At 35.5% G+C, this 26,134-nt stretch overlaps 3 protein-coding genes across 5 annotated transcripts; 1 reads left to right on the top strand and 2 right to left on the bottom strand.

Moving 5' to 3' along the window:
* Positions 1 to 513: 513 nt before the first annotated feature.
* LOC121731688 lies at positions 514 to 1,943 on the top strand. Its single transcript, XM_042121260.1, has 2 exons — positions 514 to 772; positions 1,579 to 1,943. Exons 1-2 carry the CDS (start codon positions 581 to 583, stop codon positions 1,717 to 1,719), a joined length of 333 nt encoding a protein of 110 aa, XP_041977194.1. The 5' UTR covers positions 514 to 580; the 3' UTR covers positions 1,720 to 1,943.
* Positions 1,944 to 1,971: 28 nt separating this feature from the next.
* Positions 1,972 to 6,600, bottom strand: LOC121731873. Its single transcript, XM_042121547.1, has 5 exons — positions 6,592 to 6,600; positions 6,267 to 6,420; positions 6,016 to 6,101; positions 2,720 to 2,876; positions 1,972 to 2,256 (listed from the first exon to the last, which is right to left on the bottom strand). Exons 1-5 carry the CDS (start codon positions 6,598 to 6,600, stop codon positions 2,000 to 2,002), a joined length of 663 nt encoding a protein of 220 aa, XP_041977481.1. The 3' UTR covers positions 1,972 to 1,999.
* Positions 6,601 to 9,793: 3,193 nt separating this feature from the next.
* On the bottom strand, positions 9,794 to 21,910 carry LOC121731681 (dnaJ homolog subfamily B member 6). 3 transcript variants are annotated; one of them, XM_042121251.1, is made up of 7 exons: positions 21,608 to 21,910; positions 18,246 to 18,357; positions 17,780 to 17,889; positions 17,438 to 17,575; positions 16,592 to 16,777; positions 14,610 to 14,850; positions 9,794 to 11,847 (listed from the first exon to the last, which is right to left on the bottom strand). In XM_042121251.1, exons 2-7 carry the CDS (start codon positions 18,332 to 18,334, stop codon positions 11,748 to 11,750), a joined length of 864 nt encoding a protein of 287 aa, XP_041977185.1. In that variant the 5' UTR covers positions 18,335 to 18,357; positions 21,608 to 21,910; the 3' UTR covers positions 9,794 to 11,747. The 3 variants fall into 3 exon arrangements, with proteins under 3 accessions (XP_041977185.1, XP_041977184.1, XP_041977186.1); XM_042121250.1 differs by having other exon boundaries at positions 18,246 to 18,341; positions 21,608 to 21,909; XM_042121252.1 differs by lacking the exon at positions 17,438 to 17,575 and having other exon boundaries at positions 18,246 to 18,341; positions 21,608 to 21,908.
* Positions 21,911 to 26,134: the final 4,224 nt, after the last annotated feature.

A 26,134-nucleotide genomic window follows, 5' to 3' on the forward strand; every position in this document is an offset into this window, starting at 1 on the left:
CTTGGTTCATTACGGTACCCTAAAACGGAACCTTAACCAGCTGATTTTTTGTATATTGGTAGGTTATTAGTTATATAGTTTAAGAGTAACATTGTCCTACAAACAAAACAATCCATATTTTAGGACCATCTATTCAAAGTATGAAATCCTTTCTATCTCTGTTAGCTACCACTTTCGAGATTTTTCGCAAATAAAAAATCTTGTTTGTATTATCAAAATGAAGCTACATACAAAAAATTTGCTTGATAGTAATAAAAAAAAGTTTCTAGGGCTCCCTGACTAGAATTTATTCTCTAAAGATTGCTGTAATTACGGTGCAGTGGAAACTTCGGGTTAAGATTTACGCTACCTTCTATTGTGGATACTCTGTCACATTGAAGAGTTTAGTAAGTCGGCAATAAAAAAGTAACCATTTAATAATCAATATTAAAAAATGTAAAGTTCAGGCGGTCCCCAGCCTCCCCCAATTACTTCATACAGTGTTGTTGATTCACGTATCGCTTATAAAGTTCCACCCCACTTCAGTCACAGTTATCGTGCAACTTTTCTTTGAGCAGTACACTTCATAAAATTTATTAAAATGAAATCTTTAATCCTTTTAAGTATTATAATAGCTTTAAGTGTGAGTTCGGGTGAGGCTAAGGATCTAATCGTGGGTACCACGTACAACACGCGGCTCACATGGCAACAGAAGGCCGAGTATATGGCTATTCCGTTCAAAAAACGAGTGAAAGAAGTATTCTACAACGACCCAGCACAACAAATTATAAGGGTAAAGAACGATATTTAAATTACCATTTACGAGTAGTCATTTTTAAGAAAAAAAATAGAAAATATATTAGGAAAATGCGCTTTTACCAGGCCCAACAATTATTATTTCATTCTTTAAAAAATTACCATAATTTCATGGGCAGTGGTTTTAGATTAGACCTTGTACTATTATCTATTCTGTGATTAGACTAAAAACTTTTTTAGTACATTTGGCAGCTGCCCCCCCTGGATTATGTTGACGTCCTTTAAGTATATTATCTAGTACTTTTATCTATAAAAATTAAGAAAACGAATTTTTGCCATTTGTTTGCAATATTAGCTTATCAAAAATCTGATTTGCCCCCCTCCCCCCTGGCCCAGAACCTGCGCAATTTGCCCCCACCTGGCACCAGAACCTGGGTAATTTGCCCCCCCCCCCCCCCCCCTGGCTCAGAACCTGGGTACGCCCATGGTCATATGTGTTTATTTGTCGGTTTGTTTCACCACTTTTTGATAAAGTGCCGAATAGGCTATTCACAACTTTTTTGACAGATTCTCCATATTTGATCTGTCAAGTTAATTGGTGGCTAGCCTATTCGTCATTTATCAAGAAGTGGTGAAACAGGCCCTTAAAGTGATAAGAAATAAAAAATCGTCCTAAACGATTATGTAGGTGTTCATCTCATGAGTATTTCGCAGACCGGACTTCCCCTAAAAACAATGAACCTTTTTTCCTGTTTGTAAGACGTACCGACAAACCTAATATAATTTCATACTCTACTGGCCTCCAGGAGCAACATTGACCCTTTTTAATTTATATTTTTACAGGGGATAGTGGCTCGGGATATCGACCACTCGGACGCCATCGCAACGATTACTTCCGGAGGTGTCGGCTCCACATACGCCAACATCCGTTTGAAGAGCGCTCGCGGCAGCAGTCTTAACTACCAGATTGAAATTTACGTATAATTAGACACCCCCACTGTCCATACTCCATTGGATACTCAAAATATACCAAAACTTATTTTTAACTGAGTGCGTTCGTACTTTGCCTTGCATATTGCAGGGTAGACACTAGGCGGCCACGCAACATCCACAACGACCCAAGTTCACACGTTCAGCGTTAGATTACTTCACTTTACCTACATAATCCTCCAAGTAAGATATTATAAATAAATAACATACAAATAAAAGTTGTTTAATTTGTAAACTTACTCATCTGAGTCATCTAACGTCTTCGCGATTAATTTTAATGTAGAAAGCTCGAGGTGTATCGTATATCAACTCCAGTGATCCCAGGGTTGTATTTAGTCCTCGGCACTACAAACAAATTGGACCGATATCTTTCATTATACTCGTCATCCATGCTCAGATTGGGGTACCCCGGGCGAACGCTCTCCAACATTTTCTCGAGTTTCCGAATGGTAGCTAGCTTCTCCTCTCGCTCCGTTTCATTAATAACTATCGGTAAGTTGGCGTTGCAAATCCATAGGTATGACTGGCCCACTAAAAATATGAAATAGAATTAACTTCTTTCACCTACGCGCTCAGTCTCAGCAGTCAGCAGCAGTCTACTCATACACAGTACACTAGGTACACAATTTTTGTTGACAATGCAAAATGCACACGTTGCGTCTACTTCATTCCTTTGCAAAACGTTTGGCAAAAGAAAGGGGGTCCACCGGGATCGGATTTCCGAACTCTGCCGCCCCTAGGACACCATAGGACGCTGCCGCCCATAGGTCATCGCCTATTACTGCCTATACATTAAGCTGGGGTCCACTGTAGCTTTCCAAAATTAACGCAACATTCCTGCATCACGGTATCGAAGTTTTCCAAGTGCGGTATATATACGACAGCTGAAATGTATCAAGTGAGCATCGGTCTCATCGAGCATAACGCCTCGCTCGGTCGGAAGATCTTCCTTTATGGCCTTACACTAGTTATCAGTTTATCAGTATTAACTTACACAAGCCGAAGCCGACGACGACGCTGGCGGCGATGAGCAGGCCGATGTCCATGGTGTTTTGTTTGAGCACGAGCAGCCACGTGACGAGCAGCGCCGCGCACACCACCAGCCGCACCAGCTCACACACGATGTAAGGCACCATCACGCTCGTTTTCAGCTGTATAATGCAGCCGAGTGCAGACTAATTATTAATGAGACCAAAAGTGCACTAATCCAGCCCCTAAACGAGCAATTTTATTGTCAATATCACGTATTGCGTAATATTAGAGACCGTCTAGGGTTGATATTGATTTCTCCATTCTCCATACTCCATCTGTCAAGTTAAGTGGTGGATAGGCTAATCGGCACTTATCAGGAAGTGGTGAAACAGCCCCTAAGGTAGAGTATACTCTATCTATCAGATAAGTTGTGAATAGCCTATCCGGCGCTTATCAATGAGTGCTGAAACAGGCCCTTAGGCTTTTGATAAAATCTTCATTTAATTAAAGTTAGCTAATCATTAAAATGGTCTTAAAAATCATTCCTTTCTTTCAGGAATATACGAATGAGAGATACTTTGTAGTGTTGGTGAAAATAGCATTAGCAATTTATTAATAATTAATTGTTAAATGCCCATTAAATTAATCGTACTTGCTAAAAACTACGATTGCTAATATTATCGTGCGTAGCAATAGTCTACGATCATCATAAAAATTACGTCCGCGCTGTTTCGCACCGCGGTGCTAACTGTTAAATGAATTGCTATTTTTCACTCGATGCGAAATAATACTCGACGCGGGCGGTGCGATGCGAACCGATAATTCGATAATTCACGAAGTCGCATTTTTAGCAAATAGCAAAGCAATAATACTTAGCATGCTGTGACATCAAAATTAGCATGTTAATGAAATTAATAGAAAATAGCATTAATTCCCATTACTAATACTTTGTGTTTTGACATTGTATTTATTACTATAATAATAATACTCTCCACACCGGTTTCGGTGACGGTGGCCAGTTTCATTGAAATCAGGCCAGTTACGCAGGAGTACTTTTACAGTGTACAAGTGTGTGCGCAGTACACAAGAGCACTCTCTATTCCTTTCACTCTCATAACCCAGTGGGACGGACGACCGACACGACTGGCGAGAGATCAGGCGCAGGACCGACTTTTTACATGCCCATCCGACGCATGGATCATCTTACTTGTCAGACAATCAGGTGATCAGCTTGCATCGTCGTAACAAAACTTGGAAATAAATAATAATATTATGTTTCCAACGCGGGAATCGAACCCACGACCTCCGAGTCAAGAGCCACGCTCTACACCACTAGACCACGGAGGCGTTTTTTTATTATTATTACTATCACTGATCTCCATTAAACAAGTACGCTGGATCTATGATACACACTTTTTTTTGTGCCATTTGAAGCGGAATCAGCGCCCCCATTATTAGGACAGAGAACTAAATTTGACGTAACCATTGGTAACCATGTATTTATTTTACATGTGGGGTTACATTTCACATGTAAGTGATTTTAACAGCTCATTTCTACGATTTTGAACTTTTATTGATAATAAAGGCACTTAAAAATGTGGCACTAATCTTATTATACCGTATTCACCACATATTTACGTTTGTTTTACCGATTTTTGATAAACAATAAAATTCAATAGTGCTGGAGTTTTCTGTCGATAAAACTTATCCATATCTATAATAATTGTTTTGAAATCTCCGATAACCGATTTTTATTATCAAATACATATTATGCTCTTAAAATAATTGACAGGTTTCCGTCTGACGAAGGAAGACTGGAATTATGGTTGAAAAAAATTAAAAAGCCTGGTTGGCGTCCGAAAATTGCTACTACCGCTTGCCGTTACTGTTTGAAGTGTACAAACGTGCTCTGTGAAAATACAAGGCGCAAAACTACCATTTGATCGTGATTATGTTTGGAAAATATATTTCAGCGTCTACTCTTTCTTGACAGACTGTAACTGTGTAACGGTAATTAATAAAATATAATGTTAAAGTATCGCACATATATTTTTATTATTTATAAATACCTTACCTACTCCACACCAATAAAAAATGTATTCAAACGTTCGATATTTATTTATGGATCGCATTATCCAATTAGTTAATTTCCCTCGCACTTCTGCAATCAGCGCCAAAATGGCGAAAATCAAATGAGATAAAGTAAATCGATAAAAATTGGTTTGCTAGATCCATAAATAAATAAGGAACTTTTATATTATAACTAGACTTTCCGCGCGGCTTCTCCCACGTAAATATCTAATTACACAGACAAATTGGTCCACAAAAAATAGTCTATATAATCCTTCACGTTATACATTCCCCCGCTTTTTCCCATTTTCCTCTATTTCTTAGCTCCTATTAGTCTCAGCGTGATAAAATATATAAAATGGGCTGTCTAACACTGAAATAATTGTTCAAATTGGACCAGCAGTTCCTGAGATTAGAGCGTTCAAACAAACAAACTCTTCCGCTTAATAATATAATATGAATAATATGATGAGATTAGTTAGGGTCTAATCACACAGAACACTTATTCAGCTTTGTTCAGCTTTAATACGATACACTGTAGCACTACTTTGATAATATTAGAAATGAAATTAGAAAAAACAATACAACAAAGTTTTCGTCAGAAGCTTATCTTCAGTTTTGTTTTTAGTTTTTCGTAGTGCTAACTGCTAAAAATAAATGGATTATAGATAGGTACTGCTACTTCACGTTATCTACGTATGAAATCGTTGTTAATTTATTACGCCTATCTAAATTACGGACAGGAAGTCTGTAATCTTTAATACAAATATGTAGCGTTTGTATTATTCAATTTATTATTTTTGTCCTAGTAGTCGACATTATCTGAATCTGGAAACATTTCATCGATAATAGAAAAGACAGTTGTACATCACTAGTATTAGTTCCAAATACTCCCACTACTGCTATCAGCGCCAATATAGCGACATGATGGCGACTTTCAAACGTCATTTTTACGTCAAATTTAGTTCCTATCCCTAATAATGGGGGAGCTGATTCCGCTTCAAATAGGCACAAAAAATAGCTGTCATTTCAAAGGGTATCATCAGTCCAGCGTACTTGTATGATGGAGGTCAGTGATTACTATAGACCTACGACCGCACCTAATACAATCTTTAGATTTTACGGGATTGCCAGACACTGGTCGGTTTTTTGGCGATTACAATACAATATTTTGTCTGACAACAAAAAATTGACTCTAGCAACGGAAGTATGGATCTGTGTAAGAGGATTAATAATTTTTATACACACCGTGTACGAGCCATACATATAAAGCAAGCAGGTTGCTATGTAAATGGTCAATAATGCAATACTGTAGGACGTGTGTTTTTCTAGATCTGTGAAAAAAGTAGAGTATGATTATTGAACAATGAAGATTGTTGAAAATGTAATATTCCCTATTTTCTTTTTAACGCACTTAGTCGAATACACCACTGTATGTTACTATGTTACTAGATATAACCTATTACCAATATATTGTATAAGTAAATAAAAAGACATACTTGTTTGTATCGAGATAAGGTAGTCCTTGACATAAATGAGGTTCATGTCCTTAATCCATATTGATATTTGATCTCGAGTCTGATCAGGCTCGTTATGGGCTATACTGAGTACGACTATAGCCGCCAAAGCATGACTCTGAAAAATCTCATTAGTCTAAACAAGTTTGTTTATTATTAAGCGCCAATGTAATAAACAGCTACTACCACTTTCATTATTTCTCTGTAATCACAATAATTCTAATATTTATAATATACTTACGATTGAAAATAATGGAATCAAAATTCCCGCAAGACGCAGCGAAAACCAAAAACAGCAGCTATAAACAAGAGCCATGTTTTTATGTTCCTTGTCTGTGTGTCCCTATGAACTAATGTAATATTTTTTATGGCACAGTATTGATCGGTAGATAATTGGACGTAGTTATACAAAAATGTTCCAATCCACATGTCATGCTAAAATGAGTTAAATATACAGATCTGCGTATTTTTATATCTACTACTTGTTTCATTAATCTGTTTCAGTCCTCAAGTGACAGTTTTAGGTATTTTATTTTGACATTATGTTCCAACCCACACTTTGTCAGATTAATGCAATATGCAAGTCATAAAAAATGTATTAATCCGCAAGAAACATTTTAATAAACAATATTATTTTATTTCACCGGGAAAACAATGTTTCAATACTTTTGGAATGTTTTGACAAAACTATAAAATGGTCTCTTTTCTTAAAAATAATGTTTCAATACGTTTGGAACATTTTATAAAAATTACAAAATATTAATTTTTCTCGAAAATAATGTTCCAATTCCTTTGGAACGTTTACACAATATTGTGAAATAATGCTTTTTCTTGAAAACACTGTTCCAATACTTTGGGGACATTATAAAAAAATATAAAATATTTATTTTTCTTAAAAAATAATGTTTCTATGCTTTTGAATCTTTTTTAAGAATGAAAAATAATTGCAAAATTAATGTTCCAATGTTATAATATCGTTTTAAAAATACGAAAAAAACATTGTTTCGTTAAAATTAAATAATGTTTCATTGGATGTTCCACGGTAGCCCGCGAAATTCAAATTTTCGTACGTTTTTTACAATTTGCCGGTGTTTGTCAGGCTTTACATTGAACGAAATATGATTCGCGTGAATGTGTAATGTGTGTAAAGTTCGACAAGGCTGTTTATAAACGTGGCGAGAAAAGGAACTAACGCTTCTATCTACAAAATTCTACAAAAACATCATTTTTGACAGTTCTCTTTTACCAGCAGCGCACATTGACTGACATTGACACATTCAATTAAAGCCTTGTCGAACTGTATGTATGTATATTACTAATACTTATGGCCTGTTTCACCGCTCCCTGATAAGGTGCCCGATAGGGTTATTTGACAGATTTTCCATACTCCATCTGTCAAATTAAGTGGCGGATAGCCTTATCAGGAAGCGGTGAAACAGGCCCTTAGTATTATTTTACAAAAATAATATTATAGTCTAAAATTATTCTAAACTAGCCACCCGCCCCGGCGTAGTATAAAATATATATAAATATATGAAAAAATGATTAAAATCGATAGCCTTTGATCCTTCCCGTGGTCTACTTCTTATCTGTGCCAAATACCATAAAAATTGCTCCAGTAGTTCGCGAGATAAGCTCTTTCAAATAAATTCCCCCGTTTTTTCCACATTCTCCTATTAGTCTGCGTAAAAAAGCATAGCCTTCCTCAATAAATGGGCTATCTAACACTGAAAGAATTTTTCAAATCGAACCAGTAGTTCCTGCTTTTTAATAAGCTTTTTAAAGATAAGCGCGCTCAAGTTAGCCCTTTCAAATCATTTTCCCCGTTTTTTTTTCACATTTTACTCTATTTCTTCGCTCCTGTTAGCCTTAGCGTAATAAATATAGCTTATAGTCTTCCTCGATAAATGGGCTATCTAACACTAAAAGAATCATCAAAATCCGTTGCGTAGTTTTAAAGATTAAAGGGAACAAAGGGACATGAGGGGAAAAAACCGACTTTGTTTTATAATAATATGTATACTATAGATGATTCAAACAAATCAATTATGAGGATGCATTTGAGCACTCAATTTGTCTAATAATCAAAGTGTATTTACTATTTCCGCTATTTCTTTTCTTCATGCTAATCGCTTCTTGTTCTTAATCATCCATTTTCACCAAAAAAAAATATATTTTAATATTTGAAACAGTAAAAACCCATAAAAATCTTGATTGAAAAATATGCCTTTTAAATGGTGCCGAAAACACTGTCCACAACACTGTCCGCCATAGTGTGACGTCATATTTTTTGTATTTTATACTTTCTTTATTGAATTTTTTTATGTGCTAAATGTACGAGTCTAAAAGTGCCCAAAATTATAAAATAATTAAATAAGAAATTAGAAATCATTTGTAATGTTGAAAACTTTTGGAGAAAAATCATATTTTCATAAAATCATATTTTCAAATTAGACTTTATTTATCAATCATAAGCTTTTATTTAATGATAAGGGGAAATACGGTTTCCTAGGCCAAGTTCTACTAGAAATATGCATTTGTTCAATGAAATGGAATAAGTATAGGTCAAGTAGACTATTGATGAATAAATCATCAGCTTTTTTTGACTAAGTTTTTTATATTTGTTGAAAACTTATTGTGTGCTCAAGTTATTTTCTAAAATATTTTTGTTTCATTTCATTGTTAAAGCTTCATTCATTGCAAAAGTTGATGATTTAGATTTTTTATTTTGACCGATTTTTTGTTAGTCTTAAGTTTTTCACAATAAACTTTCTTATTTCGTAACAAGTCGTATTTATTTAAAATTAAAAAATGTGGAACGTTTTTACAAAATATACTGAGGTGCTACTTCATACAAAAAATATTTTTTCAAAAACGTTCCAAAACGATTTTTCCAAAATACCTACATTTCAAAAAGCAATTTCGAAATAATACTATTACGATAGAACAGTATTATTGAAATACTTGAATAAAACCTACAGTATTTAATTATCCTAGTTCAAACAAAAAAATGCCGAGTCAAAACACAAAAATGTATTTATATTGGTTTCAACTAGTTGTGGATTGGAACATTTTTGTATAACTACGTCCAATTGTCAATTAGTTGTATCTGATTTAAACCACGATATGTTACAGAATATTATAAAAGCCATTAGGAGCACGCAACAATGTTGTATGCCAACTTTTAAATCACATACAACTCCAGACCCAAAGGTTTGCTCGTATTGAAAGCACTAAATTCTTAGTTCTTTTAGAAATAGAAAAAGAGGGGGGGGGGGGGGGATACGCCACATCTGCGAGCGTACGGCGTGTAACGATCATTTATTAATTGCTATGCTATTTGGCATTACTGTCAACTAGAAAAACTGGGTATTTAACGTACTTAAGTATCAGAAGAAGTCTAGAAGTCCACAAAAAAACTATATAAATATACGATTCCTTCTTCTGCGATCCGATCGTGCGACGCCGTACTTGCATTTGCGTCGCAACATTTAAATAATAAATCACTATTGATATTAATTTTGGTTTATTTATCTCGTAGTGCTTCTGAGTTGCTCACAACAATTTTATAGACATAAAACATTGAAAACACCGACATTAATACCGCGTGTTGTTCTAGGGCTCTAGGCTCGAGCGACTTATTGTTTGAACATCTCGATGGCACACGTCACTCGCGCGGGTCCGTCCAGCCGCGATAAGTTAATCATTCCGAAACTATTTTATAAAAATGAGCTAAAACATAACTTCGATTACATTAAAATTATATCATCGAATTAAGTACCTATACAATAGTTTAGAGACTTAGCGACGTGAATTTTAAGCTTCCTAAATCAAAATTACCAAATGCAGTTTACCTGTAAGCTGTTTTAATACTTATTAATTTACTTTTGTTCCGTTATGAGTTATGAACGCACATAACTTCTATGTAGGACGTTGAACGTTACAATTTATACAAATCTAATTTTTAGATTTACTTATCGAGTAAGCTTTATGCTCTTTATGAATTAATATAGAGTAGTGACAAATTTTGGGAAACTTTGTTAAGACCATAATGATCTCTGTAAAAGTATAAATATAGTAAGATTTCATCACTTTTTCTATGTTTACTGATACACGAATAGTAAAATTTCACATAAATATTTTTTCTATCGTGTAACACATTTTTAAATACAAAAGTGGTGCTACTACTTTATACACGTGAGCTTTTATTACAAAAGTAGGTAGGAAACGACCAAAAAAAAAATTGACGCGAAAATTAAACAGAAATTTAAAAAGTACTAAAAAAATAAAACACGGCGCGATATCCAACTAAACTATTACAAAAACGAAAATTAAAAAGGAACCTACTCCGAAATGAGTCGCCTCTGCTACTGGCTAAGGCAGAGTGTGAAGCCGACCAGCGCTAACAATTTTCTAACATTAAACTTACAAATCCAAACAAGCTAATTGTTATATTTGACTAATAGAATCGTTTCACTAACGCAAACTCAAAGCGATTGATGCATCGAATAACATTCAAGATATGTTTGTGACCAGATATGCCGCCAACGAATCCAAATCCTTCAAAAATCCAAACATTCATAGCGGTGAATAGTGATAGATTTATTATATCGTCCATATGAAACTATTATACAATTAAAAATATACCTCTCCTTCAACTCTCTGCATAAAAACGCTATCTTATCTTATTGAGCTTTTTCATCTGGTCACAGTGATCGTATTTTAGCGAATTTTTCAATTTATAACTAGCTAATTTTGACGTAGCTACGATATCGAGCTAAGTGAATACTTGGGTAGGCGAGCGTTTATCCTAAATGACTGAATACGATAATAATTTACACCGTGCAGAGAATGTTCCTAGAATTGAGATCATACATCTACGGAGCAGTCGAGGTGAGCATTTATAGTCTAGCGCCGTTCACAAGGGAAGTTCGCACCGCGGAAAGCAACTCGAGTCGTTCCAAATATCGATTTGAAAAAAATATTCGCGGGCCTCCTAATACAATAATAATTATTAGAGCAAAGCTAAAAATCACACAAGAGTCTTGAGCTATTGATTTGGTTACTGGACCAAATTCAAGAGTCTATTAACAAACACAGACGCAATGTGTCAGACAGACCTCTTTGCGATTTTAATTACATTCGTTAACAGAGTATCGGGTCGATATCGCCGAGTGTAATCAGATTATCCGAATAGTTCAATGTGCGGTCCGAACTTTCCGTGTGCAGGCGCTATATCGTGTGGTATGTCTCTGCGACGTATCGACACCACGGTACAGTTATATGCAAAGGCTTAAAACTAAATTAAGTATGGTTTAGATGTTCGCTACACTATCAATTTACAGTGCCAAAACTACATTACAATTAAGCAAGACTAAATTAACATTGGAACTGGTTACTCGCATAACATATAGAGTAAGTTGTCATTTGGATTGTGTTTGGTTACGATATAGTTATACATATTTAACTGTAAGTGAGCGACTGAGGTACACCGTTGACAGTCTTTGATTTCAGGACCCCGTTTTCGTAGGACATGACTGTTTCGCGACCGTTCTCCATGACCCTGAAAGAATTGACAATGATTACTATTAACACTTTGAATTTATAAAATATATTATTCAGAACTAATCTAATAAATTGTTCAGACTGTATACGTCGGGTCGCAAAATACGCAGGTCATTGTAACAGCTCTATAGCTATGTCCACATTATACGCTTTCGTCTTCAATTTTCGTCATTTTCTTTCATTCAACTTTCGTTTTAGCGCATTCAATAATAATTGAATGCGTCAAAGAACGCAACGCCAACTGTCATTTTTAATAACATAAAGCGATAGTTTTGGACGGTCAAAGGGCATGCGTCGCGGGCATGCCTCACGTTCGCTGTTGACTGCGCTATAACGCATGCCCTTGACGAACAAAAAAAGGCACAGTGTGGACAAAGCTTATGATCTATTTATCTCTTTCATAAAAATCTAATCATCAGTTTAGGCGGTAAGTGGAAACAAACGTACACACACTTTAACTAAGCTATACTCCACTCGGACCGCTAGCGACAAGTTAGCCCGAATGGAGTATACCTCACACAATATGTCACATCATATTCTAAAATCAGTACTCTAATTTGCTGTAGATGGGTAAAAAGCTTAGAGCCTGTCCAGATGAGGCGTTTTACGCGCGAGTGAGCGACTCGAGCTACAATATATCCTACTAATATTATAAAGGCGGAAATTTGTTTGGATGTATGGATGTTTGTTTTTTTTTATTATAAAATTGGGGACGTCTATGGACTGTTCGTCCATATCCTTTTTTTGTTATTTTATTATTTAGATTTTTCGCCCCAAGGATAATTGAAATAATATTATAAATTTTAATTAATTGTAGTCCATCACGCCATGGACACTTTTTTTTTTAGTTTTTAAGTATTATATATATATATATATATATATATATATGTGTGTGTGTATATGTCGCAGGCATATACACACACACGTATATGTCACGATTCTTTTTGAGGAAGCTTAGGTCATCCCCTCTGTTCCCGTAGACGATTATCTCATGATGTTCTGAGGCTTTTACTATTCCATAGTAATTTGCAGCCCTGCCTTTGTCCTGTCCCAGTGACATGGCGTCTTCGCTGATATGGATGTTTGTTACTCTTTCACGCAAAAACTACTGAACAGATTTTAATGAAACTTTACAAAAATATAGCTTATACATCAGAATAACACATAGGCTACAATTTTAACCGACTTTAGAAATAGAGGAGGTGTTATGTTCGTTTTTTTATCTTTAACTATTACTCCGCCGTTTGTGAACCGATTTTCAAAAATTTTCTTTAGGTGTATAGGTTATCATTCTAATTTGGTACCATACTCATAAAAATGGTGACCTGATGAAAGATCCATAAGTAATCGAGGGAACTCTTCAAAATTTATATGGAAATATGTGTTGACTTCGGTTTCGTGAGCAGTATTCTAAACATATGCTACCAACAAGAAAGATTTTGCACCAAGGTATACCATGGTTCGGAAGGTGCTAAGAGAACTCCTGACTCTTTAAAGATACAATTTTGGGAGTTTCGACGTTGTTTTAAGAGCGGAAAGCATGCTACTATACAAATTACCTTCATCTTAATCATCATCACTACCATAAACCATTCTTTTCATAGTATTTTATGATATAATCATTTAAACCGCGGGGTACAGCTAGTATTAAATATCGCGTCCAGACGCCTTCACGCGTTTTCTTACTCGCGCGTAAAACGCTTACAATGAGCGGGACCATGGGCGTACCGAGGGGGGGCAGGGGGGGGGCAGCTGAACCGCCCATGAGCGGGACTCTCGACTCGCCCGTAAAACGCGCGAGTCGAGATACTTTGGCACCATAGCAACGTCCAGTACTACTTGGTACTACGCGCGAGTCCGTGGCGAATGGACGTATTTGATTGGAGCGTGATAACTTCGAGTCCATGTTTGTACCGTAAAAACCCGCGTAAAACGCGGTATCTGGATACAATAGAAATTGAAATGCGCGTATACACTTCGTAAAATCACATCTGGACAGACTCTAAGCCCAGGCGCGCACTAGCGGCCAAGCCGCGGCGGCCAGGCCACTGCCGCCATCGAGATAGGTACCTTAGTATGAAACTAGCTAATCATCGTCGAGTAGTGGTAGAGGGAAAAAGTGACGCCATACTTGAAAAACCGTTTGAAATTACGAAGAAAATCTTAGGATTTTGAAATAATATTGTTCATATTTATGATCCTATTTATGATCATACAGGCAACTGTTAAAAAAAGTTTCAGGGTAGTATAAATCGTTTGGCAAAAAAAAACTACACCTTTGCAGTGGTGTAGTTTTTTTTTGCCGGCTCGACCGGATAAATACCACGTTCTCACAGAAAACCGGCGTGAAACAGCGCTTGCGCTGTGTTTCGCCGAGTGAGTGAGTTTACTGGAGGCCCAATCCCCTAACCCCTACCCTATTCCCTTCCCTACCCTCAACTATTGCCTTCCCTTCCCTTTCCTACCCTCCCCTATAACCCTATTCCCTCTTAAAAGGCCGGCAACGCACTTGCAGCTCTTCTGATGCTGCGAGTGTCAATGGGCGACGGAAGGTGCTTTCCATCAGGTGACCCGTTTGCTCGTTTGCCCCCTTATTTCATTAAAAAAAAAACTATTTTTGCTCTATAGTGGTATGGAACCCGTGCGCGAGTCCAACCCGCACTTGGCCGATTTTTATTATGAATTTTGTCGCAGATATTTGCGATGCGATGCGAATTCTTTCGCTTATATGTGAGAGTCCTTAGTCAAGTGTCAACTCACTTCTTAGTGGTGATCTTTTTCCCGTTGACGATGCGTGTTGTAGTGGTGACGCTCTTCATGTTGGCGCTGCCGGGGCCCGCGAGCGCGCTGTTGAACGTCGAGAACGACGTGAAGTTGCCGTTGGACGCGAATATGTCGTTCAGCCCCATGCCGAACCCGAGCGGACTGAACAGGGACGAAGTTAGCGACGTGCCGGAGTGCTGCCCGCGCCGCCCGTGCCGTTGGCTGTGCCCGTTCAGCTCTGGAAACGATATAAAATACCGTGTTATATTATGCTTCTCTATGTATAATAAATAAGTATGGACGTTTAATGCTAGCCTAGATTGCTAGTTCCAATATCTTTGGAGCTGCTAACACACAGACTGCGAAAAGGCGGTAGAGCGAGATGCAACTTATTACCATTCGACGTGTGAGACAGTAGATCTAGCCACTCTTTTGCGATATGCGGCGTCGATGTACCCGCAAACAATTTAGTTAGCTGCAAAGCTAGCCTGTAGCCAGTGTGAAAGCGCTCTTAAGTCTTATACTCATGTGTTGAAAGTTGAAACCCGTCAGTTTATAGTTGAGCGCGCCAAGTAAACAGACAGAAAAATATGCTTCTGACAGCCTTGTTGCTGTTCCTTCGATCGCGGATTCTTGGAAATGCTATTGTATTCTATTGTTGTCGCGATCACCGTTGTCACTTTTATGGGGCTTGAAGGATTAAAACAAATTGTACACATTTATTAACTACAATAAAAACAACTATGAGATGCACTCTGTGTAGTGCGTACGTAATAGATAAAATGTGTGGATAATTATTGCGACTTGCAAAACATGTTATTTATGTAAACGATTTAAATTAATTAATTATGCTAATGAGACGTGTTTATATATGACTTCTGGAAATACTATAACCATATAGCAGCGGAAGTTCGTTATTTAAAAACTTTCACTAGACATGCTAAAATTTCTAATTTCGCAAATAGTATATTTGTTTTCAACATAAACGGCTTTCAGTTAGCAAATGAAAGTAAAAGTTATAAACATCAAGTTTATGGCTACTACAAGAACCAGTTTCAATTATACACATCAATCTCTTTTTACTTTAAAAATGAGAAAGGTTTAAAAGTTTTTTTAATGTGAGGTTTAAGTATGTTTCAATCTATATCGCACACCTAATACAACACTGTCTCATAATTATAATCTATACTAATTAATATTATAAAGCGGAAGAGTTTGTTTGTTTGTTTGAACGCGCTAATCTCAGGAACTACTCGTCCGATTTAAAAAAATCGCTCAGCCCATTTTTCGAGGAAGGCTATAGGCTACATTTTATCACGATAAGACTAAAAGGAGCGAAGAAATAGAGGAAAATGTGGAAAAACGGGGGGAAATTTGAAAGGGCTTTATCTCAGGAACTACTGATCCGATTTGAAAAATTATTTCAGTGTTACATAGCCCATTTATCGAGGAAGGCTATATGCTATATTTTATTACGCTAAGACTAATAGGAGCGAAGAAATAGAGGAAAATGTGGAAAAAACTGGGGAAATTATTTGAAAGAGCTTATCTCACGAACTACTGGAGCCATTTTTATGTTATTTGGATAAGAAGTAGAAGGATCATAGGCTATTTTTTGTGGACTAATTTGTCTGTGAAATATCTAATTTACGCGGGCGAAGCCGCGCGGAACGTCTACTAAAATATATAAAGAATGAAGTTCATATAAAAATTAAGTGTATTGTTTGGTTGTTTCAATACTCATAAGTCTTATCTAAATTATAACTAGGTATAGTTCAGTGTTCGCGGTACAACTCTGCCAGTGAGGCTTCACCACCAGGGACTTAGCACGCCATATCTTGGTCAGTTTTTCAAATATCAATTACCCCTGTCTTCATATGTGAGGCACATTTTTGTCGATTCAAATAATTACAGAAAACACGATTTTGAGCTTTTTTAGACTTCATACATTGTTGTATTGAGTCTTGGAAGATTATTACCTCCAAAAAGTTCACCAAATGCTGAGCCACCAAAGAATTCTCTGAACACCTCATCGGGATCCCGGAATGTGAACGGATAACCAGTGTAAAGGCCAAAGTCGAAGTCGTCTGTTGCAGCGGACCGCCTGCCTCTGCTACTGCTCAGCCCCTCCTTGCCGTATTGGTCATACACTTGACGCTTCCTCTCTGCGAATAGACATCCCAATTACTCATTAGAATGTATAACTTGTTACTCACAACTTGTTTAAAAAAAAATAAGCTCCTCTGGACCAACCTCATTAATACTCTAATGTATTGTGTTTTATTATTAGGTATTAATGCAACAAAGAATATATTGTTAAGTATGGTTAGTGAAACAAAACTCTTCATGTATAGAACAAAAATAATATACATAATATGAAATCAACAACAAAACGATTGAACTATATATTTGTAAGTTAAAGGCAGATAGATGTATAATACTTCTGATAACATCAAATTGTAGGTTATTTAAAATAGCATATTAAGTTGTAAGTATGTCACACAAATCAATTAATTGCAATAAATGTAGGTGTATTAAAAGTATATTGTTACGAAAATAAAAAGATGTTTGGAAATTGATGAAGAACTAATAATAGAAAGCGAGTACATGCATTTTGAACACTATTTTTAACCTTCATATGACACACGAAGATAAGAAATATCAAATAGGTGTGCTAATTAAATCTGTATCCTAGATTTTCATCTTACAAGACAGGACTTAATGTTGGAGTCCAATAATAATAATATTTTTAGAATGTTGAAAGCATATTAATTGTACCAGCTGAAGGTTAAACATATTAAAAAGCCCTAAAAGTAGGCATCTACCAAAAAATCGGTGGAATGGTGTATCTCCAAAAAAACCCTTGAAGCTAAAGTGTCGATGCCCATTCACTCCGCTCTTGCTCTGATATCTGTGACCGTGGTGACTGGATCCCCGTGCATCATACACTTTCCGCTTGTTCTCTACCCAACAACAAAATTCTATGTATACACATACTATGCACAGTGCACACCTAATAAGTAGGTCAACTAAAATACTATCTAAATTATACATAAGTGCTATAGATCTTGCAGATATTAGCAGTCTAGAGATAATAATAACTGAAAATATAATATTATTTTTAACAGGCACAATGTTAAATTTTAATAAACAAATATAATATATACCATCAGATAAAACTTCATAAGCTTCTGATATTTCTTTGAATCTTCTGTTTGCTTCATCTGCATTGTCAGGGTTCTTGTCGGGGTGCCACTTTAGAGCGAGCTTTCTGTAGCTGTAATAAATAGTAATGAAATTTATACATTTTATTAAAAAATACATTTACTTAGTAGCAAGAAATCCAAGATTGACTTAAGGTTTTAAATACATAAATTATAATTGTGTCTGGCAATAGCTAGAACCGTTAGAATTACTGTACTAGTTGCAATATCACACTGCCGTATCAGTACAGAAGAAGGATGTAACATGAAAAAGAGTACTACATATAACTATCTAAGAGTATTGTTTCATAATATTATGTGTACATGCTCCTTAGTATTTTCATTATAGACTGTACATGTATAAGTTCAATAAGCTGTATGCACAATTTCATAAAAGTGTTGTAAATACAATTGAAAGTAAGTTACATACGCCTTTTTTATTTCAGCTTCTGTTGCTGTCCGTGACACACCTAGAGTCCTGTAGTAGTCCACCATGTCTAATTTCCGTTTTGCAGGCATATATGATCTGAAATGATAACAACCTAATATAAATTAATGATTTTAGAAACTTCATCAATTGCAAAAAAATATTGTAACCCGTTATTTATAAAAATAAGGGGTTACAATAATTTTGGATCATGAATGGGTTTCACATGTAAGTAAGTGAATTTTCTAATCAATCAGACAATGACAAAAACTTGTATGTAACATAGAGTCCAGTGTGCATTTTTCCTTGTAATAAGTTACACTAGCTATTTGACCGAGCTTTGCTTGGTATTCGATAAAACATTAATTAAATGACATTTTCTAAAAATGATTCGTAGCTAGATCGATTTATCGCCCCGAAACCCCCTATATACTAAATTTCATGTAAATCGTTGGAGCCGATTCCGAGATTCCAATTATATTAGAATTGCTTGTTTAAAGATATAAGATACCCCTTTACTAAGGGATTTACTTCTAGATTTATAAATTAAGTAAAAGATAAAAATTTTAGATTTGCTTTCAAGTTAGTTTACGAATGATGGTGTCATTAACAAAATTACAAGATTGAAGTGTGATATATTTTACTCTACTAAACATACAATTATATCACTTTTAATTGGTTAGATAATATTCTTAATGCATGTGAATGTGTATATTATGTAGTAGGTAAAAAGTAATTTGCAGTTGTTTTCATGGCCCATGAAATTTTTCTTATTAATTTTAATTCTTGCAGGATTGTATCACCACATTTTACACAAAAGGAGTTGGTATATATTATTTGTATTGATTTATGTTTTGTGTTATTATCAATTATTAACAAAATATTAATCAATCAAAATATTATACAAAGAATCCATACTATCTATACTAATATTATAAATGCGAAAGTATCTCTGTTTGTCTGTCTGTCTCGCTTTCACGCCAAAACTACCGAACCGATTGTAATGAAATTTTGTATTCAGATAGTCTAAAGCCTGAGAAAGGACATAGGCTACTTTTTTACTGAAAAAAAGGGTTGTAAGGGGGTGAAAATACGAAAATTTGTTCAAATTAAGTTAGTTCCAAAAATTCATACTAGATGGCGCCGTGCGTCTCTTACATCGCGCTAACGCTTGCCCAACATCTTTCTATAAGAGGTGGTATCATCATATTATATTCGAGTTTCGATTTTTTTCGACTGTTATTTATTTTTTACGTTAGGTATTTAATAAGTCAGTACATTATATTATATACAGTGCGTAACCTTAAACCTATCAATGATAAATAGTTTATGGGTAAAGTTGTGTAATTGGGGGGCTTAGTAAGCTTTAAAATTTGGCATAAAATATAAAGTTTAATTTTAAAAAATGAAATATGTGCACACTGCACAGCTGTTTTGATTTAAGGGGTACCAGGGTTTTTTTTATAAAAGCTTTTGACACCAATTTTGTTGACATCGCGCGCTATAAACGGAAGTCCACGCGGACGAAGTCGCGGGCAACAGCTAGTTCTTTTATATAGATTTAACATACTTATTCATTTTCTTTGAAAATATGTAATCCTTAATATTATATTATATTCTCGGAATAAATACACAACAAGAGTGGACACAATATAAATCACTATAATATTTACCTACATTTTTGTATTTTGAGATAAAAATAAGAGTATTGTTTTCTTTTGAAAGAGAAAATTTTAAGCACTTACCTCATACCTGACACTTCAAAATACTATGACAGTATTAGGGATATAATTATTATGCCATTGTCATTTGTCTATGGACCTAACACGCTGATTAATTTCTGGTGTACCTCTAGATCAGTGGTTCCTAATATTTTCAGAGCTGTTATAGGTCTACCAGAATCTGATGGCAAAAAGTGAGAAATTAAATTGACTCTAGCAATACCGGGGTAATTGGAATAAAACATTTTGACCCTTTTTTTCCTTATAAGTAGCGGCTTATTCTGTGTGTGAAACATGCAAATATAAAAAAAATTCCAATGATCAAGGATATTTTTTGAAAATCTGCTGTCAAAATTTGCCATCGGATTCTGGTAGACATATACCTCTATGGCCTGTTAGAGAAACTGATTTTACCCCCTTTAAATTTTTTTTAAGAGAACAATAATTATAAAAGACTTTATTAAGTGTATTAGTGTGAAGGTTGATTATTATTTTAAACTCGCAAGTTTTTTAATATTAGGTTCAGTTACACTCAAAGGGCATCTCATATCATGCTCCATGTTCAGACGATTACTGGCCTTCGTTTTTAATGTAACCAGAGTTGAAAAGCTGCTCTCGCATCAATAAGTGGTAGCAAACATTACCAACATTTTCAGAGCTCTACCAGCAATGATAGGGTCTGAAGCTGTTTTTTCTCCAAAATGTACAGAGTTCATCAATTTTTTTCTGCCTATTCAATATCTATTTTAGGTACCACCTACATTACCCCTATAGAATAGCTGTTTTACCCCCGCGGGGGTGATTACCCCCTGGTTCGGAACCACTGCTCTAGATGTAATTTGAACACAAAAAGTTTGCAGAACACTGGTCTAAGGGACAAAACAATTTTAATTACTAACAAATTATTATGTAAAACCAGTGTAGTAGTCGATAAATACAAGATTAAATTATCAAAACAAATATCATGCTCAAAATTTGCCATGCCAAGAAAATAATGAGTCAACATTCTTACAATATTTCTATCCTGCTATCATTCAGATTATTATAATTATAAACCGCAATATAAACTTATTTTTATGAACATATTTAATATTTTTAATGTGTATGAAGGGCTTTGGCATGTTTTATTCAATCGAAATAAACAACAGAATTTAGAACTCCCTTCTTTTGTTGGAAGTGGGTTAAAACTAAATAAACAAAATAATATGTAACTTCAACATTATGATAACAAATTAAATACCAATGAAGGTGTAACAAGAAACAACTGCAACATACAAATAAAAAATTACAAAACTGAATGCTTTTGTCAAGGTCTTTCAAAAATCATAATTCATGTAGGTAGGTACTTACTCTTTAGCACTGTCCACTACTCTTGTTATTTAGTTTGATATAAGTTTTGTGTTTATGTAAGTATTGTTACTTTCATTGTCAAGCAATATATGTAAACTGATTATGAATTATAAATATCATGATTAATAAGTCTCCAGCGTAACTCTGTAGAGTTTAACCACCTACACAATAATGATGCAGGCTTAGATGTAATTAAGACGTTTCTATAACGACACCTGTTTCGTAATGATGCAGGTACTTACAACTTTAACTAAGTTTTACTAAAACTAGGACAAGAATAATGATGTTACAAACCTTTTATATCATTAATTGTTCTGTTGACGAAAGTGAAAAGTTGATGTATTGTGGAAAAATCCAGATAAACGTCGGTTGATTTAAGCACGTTCAGCCATCAAAATCACTTCAATTTCACTGCTAAGATCAATATTCACTAATTTATCACAATCACAACACTCAATTATTGGTTTTTATTTTGCTCAAAACACATGCACAAAACGGGTGATTGATTTTATTCAGAATTTCAGAGAGTGCTTTGAATCTACTCTTGCTTGCTCTTGCTCATTGGTCCAATCAGTCCAATGACACAACCATACGGCTATGGATTTATTTGAGAAGACTTGACATTGTGAACTGAATAAACGCTATCGGGGTGTCCGTTCTATCTCTTTCTAATAGGGTGACAATAAAGATCGAGCTTGTAGGCTGTATTATTATAGCGTCGCCACTCGCGTCGTAACTCGTAGCCATCCGTGAGTACTAAATATACAATGTGTCCCGAGTCCCGACACCGGAGTCCGATCCATTAATGTCAGGATCTATGGTATATATGTAGTATATTTTATCGACAAATTGTCTCTGAAATTTTTTCTCTCTCTCACGGTTGTAAAATGGTAGCCATTTCAGTTTTTCTCGGGCTTTCACACTAATGACTAATCTGACCGGTATTTCTCATGTAAATATCCTATGAAGGTAAAAAGGGATGATAAGTACTACGATGTTGCCACTTTTTAATTTCTTCACTTTCTTGACAGACTATAGGATACTCGCGGGCCGGTTCACTTGAGTGCAGTCGCTTATTTGCGCCGTTTTTGCGTGCCGCCCGAGTGGCAATCCAGTTCGAGTCGTCTACCCAGAACCTACGTGTGGCAATTCGAGGACCAATCCAGCCATCGATTCGAGACAGAGACTGCATATTATGTGAGTAGTGAGTACACTACAATAGCTCTCGTGTTGCTCCTTCTAGACCTATAATTAGCCTATTTTTAATTTTCCAAAATTTATCATCCCAGAGCCTCTAGATCCCGAGAGCCTGAATCTTGGCAGGCGCATCGGACGAAATTAGCAGATAGTTTTAGGAATATAGATGTTTCAAATTTAGATTTAGATATTTCTGATTTATTTAATTTTTAATTTTAATAATAAAATGGCATACGATCCAGATACAATTTTTAAGGCCCTCCACCTAGTGCCAGAATTTAATGGTAACCCAAATATTCTTACGCGATTTATTCAAATATGTGATCAGTTAGTAGGTATGCTAGTGACGAGACTAGAAGTGATTTTTCTAACATTTGCCTATTAAATGGAATTTTAAATAAAATAACTGTTTCCGCAGCAAATACAATAAATTCAAACGGAATCCCAGATAGTTCGTTAGAAATTAAAAATTTACTCATTAATACTTTTTCGACCAAAGAGACGAAACAGCTCTTTATAGTGATCTCTCTTTGGCTACTCCGGGGAATTGGTCACCCATGGGTCACCCCATAGACTTATTTATATACTGTCGTATAGACCACCTGACAACCCGAAAATGCGTGACGATTTTCGATCTGTCAATGTGTGCGTGTGCTAGTGTATCTTTTACTATCGATAGTATAGTCAGTTCGAGTTAAGTTAAGCGGTTATTCCACTTCACTAAATTTAGAAGTTTGAAAGAAATGATTTAGTGACTAAATTTAGTCAAGTGAAATAACATTTAGAAAGCTAGGATCCTAATTAGTGTACTAAATCGGAAAAAGTGTGGCTTCTAACTGACTAAATCAGAGTTGCCAGATGGTTTCAACCTTTTATCTGCAGTGGGAACTGCAAAATCTGTATTAAAGTCAACAAAAAAAATTACCTATTAATCATTATCTACGCTTTTTAATGAAAAAGGGGATACGTATTGCCTTGATAAGGTGATAATCGTATAATAAATAAAAATATACTCAAATTATATTTATTTTAAGTAAAAATACATAGTAAAATCTAAAAAAAAATTGAACACACTAAGGGCCTGTTTCACTACTTCCTGATAAAGTGCCAGATAGGCTATCCACAACTTGTTTGACAGATTCTCCATACTTGATCAGCTCTCAAGTTAAGTTGTGGATAGAATGTCCGGCACTTATCAGAAAGTGGTAAAACAGGCCCTTAACATAATAAAATAAAATAAAAACATGGCAATAAGATAGAAATATGTATATTATTTTCATTTGTAATTTTTTTTGTTAAATTTTGACAGCAACTGCTCATCAATCTCTAGAATCTATATTATAGGATTCGTAGCATTCGTAGATAATTTCTAAAGTCTGCTGGTTCCAAGTATTTTAGATTCATAATTTTTCGTGGAGCAAAAATTCTTTCAACCATCTTTTTCGCCTTTTATTTATTTTGATTTTCATTGAGGCAACAGCTAAGCCTATGAGAAGACCAATTTTTTGTTGCTTTGACAGAACTGGACCCATTAAGAAGACGTCTGGCCAAAATCGCCGCGTGGTCACAACTGATTTAGTTACTAAATTAGGACAAGTGGAATAAGAAGCTTCTAATTAGTCTTCTATTTAGGATCCTAGCTAGAAGAACTTCTAAATTTAGTGAAATGGAATAAGCGCTTTACCTGAGTTTTTATGAGAAAAAAAAAATAATGCAACGTTGACAGATTTTGTATTTCAAATTAGTTATCACTAGGTGTTTGACCGAGCTTTGCTCGGTATCCGATGAAAATGACATGAGCGTCAGTCTCCGCATCCGTGGTGGGTTGTACATTGAGAGTGTTTCAAAGTTGTCGAAATTTTTTTTTCTTCACTTTTTTGACAGACTATATGGATATGGACTAGTATGGATATTATTTAAGTGGTTACAACTTTGACACCGTGTCGCATAACAGAAATATTATTGTCACCCTACTTACGCCCAAGAACCACGTTACAACCTATTCGGTTCGTTTTTGTGTTGACAGTACGCGGTCTATAAATTCCTACATCTATGGTGAGAAATGTATCCTACCGGGCTACAAATGGGGAGTACCATAAACTTATAATATACTATGGGGAGCAGTATATATTATAAGTCTCTGATGGGGAGTACAGCATGGGTTCCCAAACTTATTTTGTCAACTGCCAACTTTGAGAACATATTTTTTAGCCCCCTTATTGTTTCACCCATAGATAAAGTATTATAGTAAGTATATAAGTATATTAGTAGATGCATAGACATAATATATTATGTATACTATAGGTTTATGAGTAGATGTAATCTTAGCCCGTCATCGCGTGGCCATTTTGTGCTTATTTTCATACAAGTAGTGTGCGTTTATTTTCTTGAATATTGTCGATCATTTTGAAGCACATTATAATACAGAAAAGAAAGTCATTTAGTTCATGATATCGATAAACTATAGTTCAAGTAATGAGAATCCGTAAAAAGCTATGCAATTTTTGTAGTCAAATTATTAATTGATGTGACATTTTTAGCACTAATGCCTAATATAGCACGAATAAGGGATTAATAAACTTATAAATTATCTTTTTAGCTTACAAAAATACTGATTAAAAAACCCAAAAAACGTTGTTCAAAACTTACGTATTTAATGTTAAATCCACGTATTTTACATTATTTGGCCATTCTTATGGTTTATTATTTAGCGGAACTACAAAATTGAACAATATCTAGCATTAAAATACGTTCATTTTAAAAACCTTTATATTAACACTTTTATTACATGAAATATGCAGACCGACTCCTTTGTTATGTCCTAGTAAGTAGGACATAACACTACACGCTTTTGACGCTTATACACCGATATAAGGCTCTCTGCTAGTAAGGGTATGCGCGCACGGGCAACTTAGTTGCTCGGCGATTTATTTGTCTCTTTCGAAAAAATTATCGCCATGTCGCCGGGGTGCGCGCATGAGAGCGACAGCAACCCGATTTTTTTCAGTTTTTTCTAGACAGTCATCAACATGGATTTGGTCGAGACGGCTGTGGTCGTTGCACTCGCAATAAGAAACCGAAGAAAGCGTTGAAAAATAGAATATTCCAGCCTCTGTTTTTTCCTTTGCTGACAGCTGACCCCAAACCTGGAAGAACTGCTGGCAAACTTCCTCCCAGCCTTTTGATTTGGCATTTACGTCTGAGTATTCTTTTAATTTTTTATTATACAGTACCTAATGGTCAGCTTTCTACTTCTTCAATTCAAGTCTACTATTATCGATATCTTCTTCGACCGGCATTTTACTTGGCATCTCGTAACATCCGTCCGTACACTTCTTACACACAAATTCACGCCGCGGCGGTCGAGTGGCAACTGGCAACTGGCCGGTCGGCGACTTTTTTGTTGCCCGTGCGCGCACTTGCATAGAAACCAATACGGAAGGACAGTTGCGTCGCGGGCTTGTCTCCGACCACGCGAACGAAAAAGTTGCCAAGAGTTGTGTCGCTACGTGCGCGCACTTTCACACTAGCTCCTAGACTTGATCAAGAGACAAATAAATCGCCGAGCGACTAAGTTGCCCGTGCGCGCATACCCTAATAGTATCTCAATGGTTTCACCCATGA

This window comes from Aricia agestis, chromosome 11 (genome assembly GCF_905147365.1).
Source record: "Aricia agestis chromosome 11, ilAriAges1.1, whole genome shotgun sequence".
NCBI lineage: Eukaryota > Metazoa > Arthropoda > Insecta > Lepidoptera > Lycaenidae > Aricia > Aricia agestis.

Excerpts from the sequence above, each read along its gene's own strand:
- LOC121731688 (XM_042121260.1), top strand. The coding sequence starts at position 581 with ATGAAATCTTTAATCCTTTTAAGTATTATAATAGCTTTAAGTGTGAGT. Across the intron at positions 773-1,578 it reads CAGCACAACAAATTATAAGG|GGGATAGTGGCTCGGGATAT; the intron begins GTAAAGAACGAT and ends ATATTTTTACAG.
- LOC121731873 (XM_042121547.1), bottom strand. Across the intron at positions 2,877-6,015 it reads ATATGTATGGCTCGTACACG|CTGAAAACGAGCGTGATGGT; the intron begins GTGTGTATAAAA and ends TGCATTATACAG. Across the intron at positions 2,257-2,719 it reads CGTCGTCGGCTTCGGCTTGT|TGGGCCAGTCATACCTATGG; the intron begins GTAAGTTAATAC and ends TCATATTTTTAG.
- LOC121731681 (XM_042121251.1), bottom strand. The coding sequence starts at position 18,334 with ATGCCTGCAAAACGGAAATTAGACATGGTGGACTACTACAGGACTCTA. Across the intron at positions 14,851-16,591 it reads ATTTGGTGAACTTTTTGGAG|AGCTGAACGGGCACAGCCAA; the intron begins GTAATAATCTTC and ends TATCGTTTCCAG. Across the intron at positions 11,848-14,609 it reads AAAAAGATCACCACTAAGAA|GGTCATGGAGAACGGTCGCG; the intron begins GTGAGTTGACAC and ends CAATTCTTTCAG.